At 46.1% G+C, this 12,382-nt stretch overlaps 1 protein-coding gene across 5 annotated transcripts in view; it reads right to left on the bottom strand.

The window, feature by feature from the left end:
* Positions 1 to 822: 822 nt before the first annotated feature.
* Positions 823 to 12,382, bottom strand: part of pus1 (pseudouridine synthase 1) — a 19,073-nt gene continuing 7,513 nt past the window's right edge. For all 5 annotated transcript variants that reach the window (XM_078227153.1, XM_078227151.1, XM_078227149.1 and 2 more), the window contains exons 3-6: positions 12,241 to 12,378; positions 9,880 to 9,982; positions 4,700 to 5,397; positions 823 to 2,027 (exon numbers count right to left, since the gene is read on the bottom strand). In XM_078227153.1, the coding sequence (XP_078083279.1) occupies positions 1,980 to 2,027; positions 4,700 to 5,397; positions 9,880 to 9,982; positions 12,241 to 12,378 (987 nt within the window). In that variant the 3' untranslated portion in view covers positions 823 to 1,979. The remainder of the gene's footprint in view (positions 2,028 to 4,699; positions 5,398 to 9,879; positions 9,983 to 12,240; positions 12,379 to 12,382) is intronic.

Here is a 12,382-nt window from a genome sequence, read left to right as displayed (position 1 = left end):
ATTCCCATCCTATTCATGTATTTGTCCAGGCTGCCCATAAAACTCACCGGTTAGGTGTATTGGCCATGCTTAATTCTCCCTCAGGGTGTCCCCGAACAGGCGCCGGACTGTGGCGACTAGGGGAATTTCACAGCAACTTCACTGCAGTGTTAATGTCAGCCTACTTGTGACACTAATAAATAAAATTTAAATACCCTCTGGTCCTAGACTCTCCCATGAGGGGAAACATCCTCTCAGCATTTATTCTGTCAAGCCCCTTAAAAACTCTATATGGGACCCTATCAAGGACAAAGTGATGTCCCAGATTAATTTTGATTGCCGCAATGGAGTCATAAAAAATTTCCCAAATTTGTTCTTCCCAAATTGGTCCAGGTTTTTAATCTCGTTTCTCAGCTCTCCCATGGGATCACGAGGTTTTGGATAGGGCAGATGGTATCTGCAAGGAATACGGATCAAAGGCTGGTAAATCAACCATGAACTAATCAATGGTTTCAAAGCTGAATGCCATAGTCACAGAGTCATAGAGGCCCTTCGGCCCAACTTTTCCTGCCGCCCTTTTTTTTTTAAAACCACTAAGCTAGTCCCAATTACCCGCATTTGGCCCATATCCTTCTATACCCATTTTACCCATGTAACTATCTAAATGCTTTTTAAAAGACAAAATTGTACCCGCCTCTACTACTACCTCTGGCAGCTCGTTCCAGATACTCACCACCCTCTGGACACTTTTATATCGCTCCCCTCACACCTCCCCTGAACAAAGACGCAGATTTAAAATTACAGAATAAAATATCCTGGAAAAGATTGAAATATCATTTCTTTAAAAATTGTGGAATGTATTTTGGGTGAACCTGTTTCACATTTATTATTTTTAAAAAATAACACATCAGCTTAACTGCCGCACAGCGACACAATCCCGAAATCCAGATACAATAAAGCTTTGGCTGTGCGGGGGTCATTCACAGATCCGTTATTCTACCAGTAAATGGGAGTAACATTATTGTAAGACATGATTACTGGAGCAACAGTGAAGACTGAAATTGTCCCTGGAATTTGACTGTTCCCACAGTCAGCTGAGTTTATTTTTTACATAAAATAAGGATTCAGCAGTAATTTTCAAAAGGAAATTGCATAAACGCTTGGAGAAAGATTCGCAGAGTTCTGAACAGGGGAGTGGGACTAATTAAATAGCCCTTTAAGAACTGACGCAGTCACAACAGGGCCAAGTGGTCTCCTTCTGTGCAACCCCATTCCATGTGTCTCGTATCCTGTACCCCCATTCTCCACCAGAGGGTAACGGGGGATAGATTGAATAGAAAACAAACTCCTCCAATCTTACACAAACACAGAAAATGCTAGAAAATCTCAGCAGATCTGACAGCACCTGTGGAGAGAGAACAGAACCAACATTTCGAGTTTGGACACTTCGTCGACGGAAGTGTCATCCAGACTCGAAACAAGGGGGCGGGATTTTATGGCCTCACTCATCCAGAAACCAGAAAATCCTGCCCGAGGTCAACGGACATTCCCATTGTCCACTCCTTGCCCATTCTGAATCCCTTGGCGGGTGGGATAAAATTCCAAACCATTGGCTTTATTCTCTCCCCACAGATGCTGTCAGACCTGCTGAGAATTTTCCAGCATTTCCTGTTTTTCTTTCAGATTCCAGCATCCGCGGTAATTTGCTTTTCCCCTCCCATCTTATTGCTCCTTTGAACTTCCATCCGAGCAATAATTACAAACCAAAGAAGAATCAAAGGAAGAGGTACACAGCAAAGCAAACTGTCTTTTTCAAGATTCGATTGAATTTTTAAAAACAATCTCGACAACTTGAGGCCCCTTCTCACTTTCCAGGGTAGTCGAGTCTTGCACAAACACCGGAGAGGAGAAAGATCCAACCGCTGTCCTGTTTCCTTCACCCTCGGTTCCCACCAGTTGGCTGAGGAAGCAGGCTCGATTGTCCGACACAAACCGCCAGCTCAGTCAGAGTCGCCTCCATCACTGCCCTCGTCCAAATCTGTACCCACCTGAAAACAGGGGGGGGGGGAAAAAAGAGAGGAATAAATGTTTCTCCATCAGTCACTGAAACATGTCAAACTCTTACTACTCAGGCAAAAAGAACTGAACTTTTCATAATTTAAGATAAAAATTATTCCAACGCAAGAGATCTCAAGGTTACAATAATTCATAAATTGGTTTAATTATAGGCGGTTGTAAGCCAGGTCCATGATTGTGTCCCCCACATGGAAAAAAGGGTGACGGCACAGTGGTTAGCACTGCAGCCTCACAGCGCCAGGGACCTGGGTTCAATTCCGGCCTCAGGTCACTGTCTGTGTGGAGTCTGCACATTCTCCTAGTGTCTGCATGGGTTTCCACCGGGTGCTCATAGGGAGTTAACTTAAATGTTTTTACCGAATTCTTATTATCAAGCGCAGCACGATGCTATAACGATTAGCACTGCTGCCTCACAGCATAAGGGACCTGGGTTCAATTCTGGTCTTGGGCCACTGTCTATGTGGAATTTGCATGTTCTCCCCGTTTCCTCCCACAGTCCAAAGATGTGCAGGTTAGGTGGATTGGCCATACTAAACTGCCATTTAGTGTCAGCAAGGGTAAATACGTGGGGTTACAGGGACAGGGCCTGGGTGAGATTGCTGTCGGTGCAGGCTTGAAGGGCCGTTTTCTGCACTGTCGGGATTCTATGTTTACCTGACCACACCCCACACAAAAGCCATTGATCAGAGCATCACCGCTACTGCAGGTCTGACAACAGGTGAAGAGAAAACAGCTGTAACTCGCACTGTGTCCCAGCCAGTAGTTATCCTCTAACCAACATAATTTAAATAGATGATCTAATCTTCATCACTTTTCTGTTGATGGGTGCAGATTGACCTCCATGTTTCCATACTTACAACAGTAACTTCACTTCAAAAATGTGTGTATGTGCGTGTTGGACGGGATGGCACAGTGATTAGCACTGCTGCCTCCCAGCACCAGGAACCTGGGTTCAATTCCCGGTTTGGGTCACTGTCTGTGTGGAGTTTGCACATTCTCCCCGTGTCTGCGTGGGTTTCCTCCGGGTGCTCCAGTTTCCTCCCACAGTCCAAAGATGTGCAGGTTAGGTGGATTGGCCATGCTAAATTGCCTTAGTGCCCCTAGGGGGATTAGCAGGGTAAATACGTGGGGTAATGGGCAGGGCTTGGGTAAGATGCTTTGTTGGAGAATTAGTGCAGACCATCAACACTGTACGGATTCTATGAAATCCTGAGGTCATGAGGGTCACTATATCAATGCAATTCCTTTATTTTGTGTCGGACTGCAATATAAAATAGCAACCCAGTTTTTCAGTCAGTAAATGTGCCAACATGTTCAAGAGATGCTTGGCAAAAAACTTCATTCAACAGGATGATTTTCAACAGGATGATTTTCAACAGGAGGAAATTAAAAGCATGTTCTGCTTTGGGGGCAATTTTCATTTGGCCATTCACACTCCTCATTAAAATAAAACACTTCTTGCCCATGATCAACAATTTAATTATTTCCTCCTCAATTGAAAGCTCACTCTAGGGCCTGAACCTCCCAGCGGGTCAGGCCAGTGGGATTTTCCAGTCCTGTCGATGGCGCACCTCCTGCCGCAGGTTTCACAGCGGCGAGAGGTTCATTCAACGGAAAACCAGAAGATCCCGCCACCGGCCAATGGCAGGATCCCTCCGCCCCCGTGAAACATGCAGCGGGTTGGGCGGTAAATCCTGCCCGGGGTCTGGAAACAAACACTCGTGATTCCGTAAGCCTCCAAGTCCATCAAAGTCATGTCAGCACAGTGGTCAGCATTGCTGCCTCACAGTGCCAGGGACCCGGGTTCAATTCCCAGCATGGGGAGTCTGCACGTTCTCCCTGTGTCTGCGTGGGTTTCCTCCGGGTGCTCTGGCTTCCCCCCACAATCTGTAAGACGTGCTGGTTAGGTGCATTGGCCATGCTAAATTCTCCCTCAGTGTACCCGAACAGGTGCCGGGGTGTGGCAACTAGGGAATTTTCACAGTAACTTCATTGCAGTGTTGATGTGAGCCTACTTGTGATTAATAAATAAACTTTACTTTATTTTTTTTCCAACTCCCCTTTTAAATTTATTTATGGAATCAGTTTCTGTTGACTTTATAGGTAGGGAGTTCCAAATCCTGACAACTCAGTGAAAAAAATTCTCAGTACCCCAGCGGACAATTATCCAACGATTTTGAATTCATGACCTCCAGTTACTGACTTGTCTGAGGGAATATTTACTCCACCGAAACCTCGCATCATCTGGAAAATCTCTCAAGATTTCAAATGTCACTTTATTTGAAATTGAGGGGAATTTTGATTCATGTACAACATGGGAGCTGTACTGGTAAGAATGGAAAGACAGATAGTTAGGTGTTAATACATCTTGTTAATGGCCAATTTATTAGAATCCAAGTAAAGCAACTATATTGACACTTAAAATCTGTGCGCTTGTGCGTGTTTGTTCTAGATCGGTATGCAGATTATGGGTGGCATTAATGCTTCCTGCCAATAAGGTGGGCAATATCTTGAAAACTCCAGGCAAAAATATTTTAAATCGCTGAAAGAAATTTGTTAAACCGAGACCCAATGAAATAAAATCTTGTTTTCATTTCTCTCTGTTGTAAAATGTCTCAATAGAAGAATGGATTGTAGTTGTTACCTTTGAGTGATTCTCATTTAACACAACTCCTGAAGCTGTGGCACTAAAATCATGAATTGGTAAAGTACTCAGCCAACTGGCCATGGACTGCTCCTCGATTTCAGTCTTGACGATGGTCGGGTAGATATAATCCTCTTTAAATCCCATGATTTTTTCCTCAACATCCTGCCACTCCAAGGCCTCGTGAACTCCATCGTTACCAAAACGGTTGTTGTACTTCTCGAAATGAACCGTATCCAGCACAAGCCCCAGTCCGGGAGCCTTGGGGACATCCACCTTCTCCTCACCCCAGCTCCGAACCATTACGGATTCGGCAGCGTAACCTCTCACCACGGCAATCACTAGACCAATCATCTTCCTGATCTGATGCATCATGAAACTTTGCCCCTTGACCTTCAGGACAGCAAATTCCATGCCTTGCCTCACAAAAGGTTTCTCGCAATACATTTCCATTATGTACCGCTTTGCGCTGGGGTCTCGGGGACCCTTCCCGGATGTGAAGTTGTGGAAGTTGTGGGTGCCTTTGTAACTGGCCAACAACTTGTTGACATGGCCGAGCGCGTCACTACTGAGGCGATACTCCTTCTCCTCGCCGCCATCATCCTTGTGTGCGAAGGCAAAGGTCGGGAGCATGTAGAAGTATGTGCGAGCATCGCAGGTGTTCTTCGAGTTGAATCTCCCAGTTACCCTCTTCAGTCCTGAAGAAGAAAGCAATGAATCGTCAGAGGAAACCAGTCCACAGAGAGAACAGGAATATGCATTACATCTAACAGCAAAACACCATTTCTTTTGAACCCCTTAACAGCCACAATTCTCCCTATATTTGAACTTCTCATATCAAGCCAACATGTACACTTTGATCTCGAAGGCTCGGAAGCAGACCGACCATTGTGACTCCCTCCCTAGTTCAAACTCAAACTCTGCATCCAGTTCCTCCTCATGCCAGCACAGTTAATACTGGCTGCTTGCTTATAAAGCACTTTGGAACTTCCTGAACATGTGAAAGCCACTAATGCTGTTTTCGAAAGGTCGGTTACACATTTATTAATTGCAGAACATCTCAATAATAAAAGATAATTAATTCAAGGAAAAGGAAGTCAAGCTGCAGTAGTAGAAAACCGTTCAGAAGGGCCTAGTAGGAATAACATGAATCATAATTCTTTAAAAAGGGAGTTGGAATATGAGTGGGTGAGTCTTCCAGCAAGTATAAAGAGCTTTGGTGAGAATATCAAAAAGCTTTGGTGAGAATACTAGCTACATCAACGGGGATGAAGTAGAGAGCTTCACGTTTTTAGGTGTCCAGATCATCAACAACCTGCCTTGGTCCCCCCATTCTGACACTATAGTTAAGAAAACCACCAACGCCTCTACTTTCTCAGACTGAGGAAATTTGGCATGTCAGCTACGACTCACCAACTTTTACAAATGCACCATAGAAAGCATTCTTTCTGGTTGTATCACAGCTTGGTATGGCTCCTGCTCTGCCCAAGACCGCAAGGAGCTCCAAAAGGTTGTGAATGTAGTCCAATCCATCACGCAAACCAGCCTCCCATCCATTGAGTCTGTCTACACTTTCCCGCTGCGTCAGCAAAGCAGCCGGCATAATTAAGGACCCCACGCACCCTGGTCATTCTCTCTTCCACCTTTTTCTGTCAGGAAAAAGATACAAAGGTCTGAGGTCATGTACCAACCGACTCAAGAACAGCTTCTTCCCTGCTGCTGCCAGACTTTTGAATGGACCTACCTTGCATTAAGTTGATCTTTCTCTTCACCCTAGCTATGACTGTAACACTACATTCTGCACTCTCTCATTTCCTTCTCTACGAACGGTATGCTTTGTCTGTATAGCGCGCAAGAAACAATACTTTTCACTGTATACTAATACTTGTGACAATAATAAAGAAAATCAAACCTGGAGTACTGCATACAGTTTTGGTTTTCTTATCCAAGGAAGGATCATAGAATCATAGAATCCCTACAGTACAGAAGGAGGCCATTCGGCCCATCGAGTCTGCACCAACCACAATCCCACCCAGGCCCTACCCCCACATATTTACCCGCTAATCCCTCTAACCTACACATCTCAGGACTCTAAGGGGCAATTTTTAACCTGGCCAATCAACCTAACCTGCACATCTTTGGACTGTGGGAGGAAACCGGAGCACCTGGAGGAAACCCACGCAGACACGAGGAGAATGTGCAAACTCCACACAGACAGTGACCCAAGCTGAGAATTGAACCCAGGTCCCTGGAGCTGTAAAGCAGCAGTGCTAACCACTGTGCTACCGTGCCGCCCCTATATACTTGCATTAGAGAGTGTGCAACAAAGGTTCACCAGGTTGATTCATAGGTTGAGGGATGTCCTAAAAGGGAGTGATTAAGAATGATAGGTGTTCCCACAGAACCGTAAAAAAAACTCTGAAAGGGTTTGGCAGGGTGGACGCAGAGAGGACGTTTCCCCGATGGGGAAGTCTAGAACTGGAGCTCACAGTCTCAGAATAAGGGGGTCAACCATTCGGACAGTGCTGAGGAGAAACTCCTTCTCTCCAAGGGTTGGCAATTTTGGAATTCTCTGCTCCAGTGGATGCTCAGTCATCAAATATATACAAGATTGAGATTGCTTGATTGTTGGACACTGGGGAAAGGAAGGTATGTGAGATTGGAGGGGGAAAGTGAGACAGAAGACTAACCCAACCTTTCTGGTTGTATCACAGCTTGGTATGGCTCCTGCTCTGCCCAAGACCACAAGAAACTACAAAAGGTTGTGAATGTAGCCCAATCCATCACGCAAACCAGCCTCCCATCCAGTGACTCTGTCTACACTTCCCCCTGCCTCGGCAAAGCAGCCAGCATAATCAAGGACCCCATGGACCACGGACATTCTCTCTTCCACCTTCTTCCGTCGGGAAAAAGAAACAAAAGTCTGAGATCACATACCAACTGACTCAAGAACAGCTTCTTCCCTGCTGCTGTCAGACTTTTGAATGGACTTACCTTGCATTAAGTTGATCTTTCTCTACACCCTAGCTATGACTGTAACACTACATTCTACAGGAGCAGGGGTAGGTCACACAGTGCATCCTATTATGGCCCATTTGTCTTCCTAATTGCTTGCTGTACCTGCATGTTGACCCAGTGTTCCTTGTACCAACACAACCAAGTCTCTTTAAACATCAACATTTAGTTTCTCATATTTTAAAAAATATTCTGCCTTTTTATACTAAGTAAATAAACCTAATAAAAAATGTATAAACTGATGTCCATCTGTCTCAGAACCTGGCCCTCAATGCCAAAGTCACACAGCTTCATTTGCACTGTTACTTGTTATTTGCTGGTGAATTTTGGGAGAGATTTGGAGAGAGCTATTGCCTGGTTTTGGTGAATAAATCCTAAATCAATGCACCAATATCCATTAATATCTGTAGCTTGATATCTGACACTGACTGGATTGCTCTATAGAGAGCCGGCATGGATTCAATGGAAGGAATGGCCTTCTTCTGTACCGCTATGACTTCATACTCGCATATAACAGAAGCAGGAGTAGAAACTTTATTTATACTCCTCAGGGTTCACATTTCAGATCGAAGCTCCTTCATCAACACCTCCCAAAACTGCAATCACTGCTTTCCAGGCCAGCAGATACATGGGAACACCACCACCTGCAAGTTCCCCCCACAAGCCACTCACCGTCCTGCCTTGAAAGTACATCACCGCCATTCCTTCACTGTCGCTGGGTCAAAATCCTGGAACTCCCTCCCTAACAGCACTGTGGATGTACCTACACCACATGGACCACAGTGGTTCAAGAAGGCAGCTCACCACCACCTTCTCAAGGAATAAATAGAAACATAGAAACTAGAAACAGGAGTAGGCCATTTAAACCTTCAAACCTGCTCCGCCATTCATTTTGATCATGGCTGTTCCTTAAAATCTCTATCCTGGTCTTGCTTTTCCCCCATATCCCTTTAGCCCCAAGAGGTATATTTAATATCTTCTTGAAATCAGACAACATTTTGGCCTCAACTACATTCTGTGGGAGTGAATTCCACACATTCACCACGCTCTGGGTGAAGAAATTTCTCCTCATCTCAGTTCTAAAAGGTTTACCCCTTATCATCAAACTATGACCCCCTAGTCTGGACTCCCCCCACCATCGGGAACATTCTTTCCGAATCCACCCCGAATGCTGCCCTCACCAGCTGCACTCTCATCCTCATGAATGAATATTTAAATAAAGATCAACGAGGCTCAAGAAGTTAGGAAAAACTTGGGTTACCCATTGAGTGAGAGGCTTCAAACCAATTATTCAGCAATTAACATGTTGCTACATGATTTAAAATAACCATTGCCTTGCACCATCTCTCCACATTAATTATTTACACATTCACAACTGCGCAGAAATAATCTGTCTAAAAGAAACTCTCATACCAGGTTAACAATGTCATGTATGTTGCGTGCATAGCCCTTTAAGGGAGCATGTTGTGTAACCCTTGGGGGTTTTAAGATCTGCCCGGGGACAGTGGAGTTGGAGTGTGAAGCAAGCGGGCCCTGTAGCAAAATACCTGCATTTCCTGGCGCCTGTCTGGTGGATTGAGATGTTGTAGTACTTCAATGACAGTTTAAAGTGTATTTATTAGTGTCACAAGTAGGCTAACACTGCAATGACGTGTGAAAATCCCCTAGTCGCCATACTCCGGCGCCTGTTCGGGTACACTGAGGGAGAATCTAGCATGGCCAATGCACCTAACCAGCACGTCTTTCAGACCGTGGGAGGAAACCGGAGCACCCGGAGGAAACCCACACAGACACGGGGAGACCGTGCAGACTCTGCACAGACAGTGACCCAAGCTGGGAATTGAACCCAGGTCCCTGGCGCTGTGAGGCAGCAGCGCTAATCACTGTGCCGATCCTATGAACCGCTGATCACTATCTGCGTCACCAGTCTTCAATATATTCTGTTCCCTTGGTGTACAACAACATCTCAATCCACCAGACAGGCGTCGGGAAAATGTAGGTATCTTATCGTAGATCCCGCTGGCTTCACACTCTCAACTCCCCTGCCCCATAGCAGTCCCCGGGCACACCTTAAAACCCCCCAAGGGTCACATGACATGCTCACTTAAAGGACGATGCATCCAACATACACAACAAACAGGCTCGGAGTGAGCAGCTGTCCATACCCAGTATTTTAATGCCCGTTGGGAGGTGTTCGTTGATCTTATCCACTAGGTCATCGATGAGCCAGAGTTTCAGGGAGACGATTTGACCGGCAGCGGAAACGCCCTGGAAAAGAACAAATAGCATTTGTATTTAAACAGAGTGAAAGGCTGTTTGGTCTCCCATATTCTGGGGTCATTTTGATTCAACCCAATAATGGGGAGCGTAACAGGATCAGCTGTCATGTCAGCTTTCCATCAAAGTGAGGTCAACAGAGAAGCAACGTCAAGCAGGATTTTCCCAATCCCATAGAATTCCCACCCGGAGAGTGAGCTGAAATTACCCCCAATATTTCCCCTGCAAAAAATATATAATTTCTTCCAGCAACAACAAGGGGAAAAAGCATGCCCAAATTCAGGATATAAACGTGGGAGTCATCGGTGAGTCAAACGCAGCCTCTACCTGTGAGGGGAGGGAGGCTGGGAAGAGAAGCCAGTCTGAGCCATTACTGCCCATTTCTTTGTGGTAACTTACAGAACGGTGATAGAATCAAACAGTCTTACAGTGCATAAAGAGGCCCTTCGGCCCATTGTGTCTGCCCCGGCCATCAAGCTCATTATCTACTGTAATTCCATTTCCCAGCACTGGTCCGTAGCCTTGTATGCTATGGTGTTTCAAGTGCTCATCTAAACGCTAAAAAATAATAGAATCCCAGAATCCCTACACTGCAGAAGGAGGCCATTCGGCCCATCGAGTCTGCACTGACCAAATCCCACTCAGGCCCCACTCCCCACCCCCCCTGCAACTCCATGCATTTACCCTGCTAGGGGCAATTTAGTATGGCCAATCAACCTAACCCGCACATCTTTGGAGTGTGGGAGGAAACCGGAGCACCCGGAGGAAACCCACACAGACATGGGGAGAACGTGCAAACTCCACACAGACACTGACCCAAGCCAGGGATTGAACCTGGGTCCCTGGCGCTGTGAGGCAGCAATGCTAACCACTGTGCCAACATGCTGTCCCTGTGCCACCGTCTCATGTACTCTAGTTTCCTTCTGGATGGATCAACGTTATTTGCCTCAACCACTTCCTGTAGGAGTGACTTCCACTTCTGAATCGCTCTCTCAGTGAAGATATTTCTCCTCATTTCCTGCATTCATTAGTTACTATCTGATGTTTATGCCCACGAGTTTTGGATTCTCCCACAAGTGGAAATGTTCTCGCCGCACCTACTCTAGCTAATCGATTCATAACTATAAATACCTGCAGATTGCCGCTCCGGACGGACTCACCCTGGCCCCTGTCTCATCTGACCTTCCTCAGCAGTCAAGCCGGGCGAGATTGGAGCAGTGAAGCATGTCCCCGGCAGCACTGGCGTGGAGTAACTGGAGAGCAGAGGGGAAAGATATGCCCCCTTTTTCCAGCACTAGCTCTCGGGAGAGGGGGGGGGGGGGGGGGGGGGCACACCTGGAGGAGGGTGCTGGAGTTGGACCAGGATGCAGGGAGTCGGTTTATCAGTTTTGGGTTGGGCTAGAGGTTAGGGCTGATGGTGGTGGTGGGATGTCCTGTGCAAGATCGGTCTGCTTGCTTAAACAGTTACTCTTAAGTTACAAGTGCCTTTTCTCCTAAATGTTTTCAGAGTAACGATCAGTGTAAAACAGGCAGAACCTGCCGCGGAAGCGGTTTAAATCACTTTGCCAGATGGTTCCCAGCCCAGCATAATTGTCCAGGAGAAGTTAGCACTTCTGGACAATTGCCGGGTAAACCCTAATGTTGGAACCACTGAGAGGGAAATCCCCGTGCATTTTTGGGCAACCCCCTCCTCATATGTGACACAGGGGAGCCAGGAAGCTTCGGGCCCTGATCTCCTCGATGGTATCTTTTATCTTTATCTTTTCTAAAGAAACAAAATCCCACGCTGTTTAAGTTTTCTCAGGAGCTGCAATCTCCCAGCCCTGGTTCCATCCTTTGTGAATCATTTTTACACTTTCTCCAGCGGCTCTCTAATATAGAGCAGGTCTGTGCACGATACTCTAAATGCAGTCTGATCAGGGTCCTATAATTACTGGCTGTAGCTGTGAATAATTAACGAGGCAGAGCTGTTGCAATGCAGTCAAATGTAAATGAGAAAGTCTCCACAATGTATTTATTAATGGCTGCAGGAGTCTGACAGTTAACCATTACACAGCAGCAACGATCAAGGTAACTGGACAACGTGCAGGGGGTATGGGGAAAAGGCAGGGGAATGGCACTAAGTCACGATCCTCGCTTGGAGAGCCAGTGCACACACGATGGGCCAAATGGCCTCCTCCTGCGCCGTAACAATTCTGCGATTGAACGAGCGCTTCCCAGTATCTCAGTGAAGAAGTTACGTACGGTACCTTGTCTGTCCTTGCACACCTCTGAAAGGACATTTTCCTCATATCATCACCGTGGTTCTCTGGAATACACTCCGCCTTCACCAGTGCCTTCACCAATTCATCCTCAATGGTTTTAAACTGCGACGATCCAACATTTCTCTGT

The sequence above is a fragment of the Mustelus asterias genome, chromosome 13 (assembly GCF_964213995.1).
Source record: "Mustelus asterias chromosome 13, sMusAst1.hap1.1, whole genome shotgun sequence".
In the NCBI taxonomy this organism is placed as follows: Eukaryota; Metazoa; Chordata; class Chondrichthyes; order Carcharhiniformes; family Triakidae; genus Mustelus; species Mustelus asterias.
Note: the sequence above shows the minus strand (reverse complement) of the source record. Positions and strands in the feature narration are given on the sequence as shown.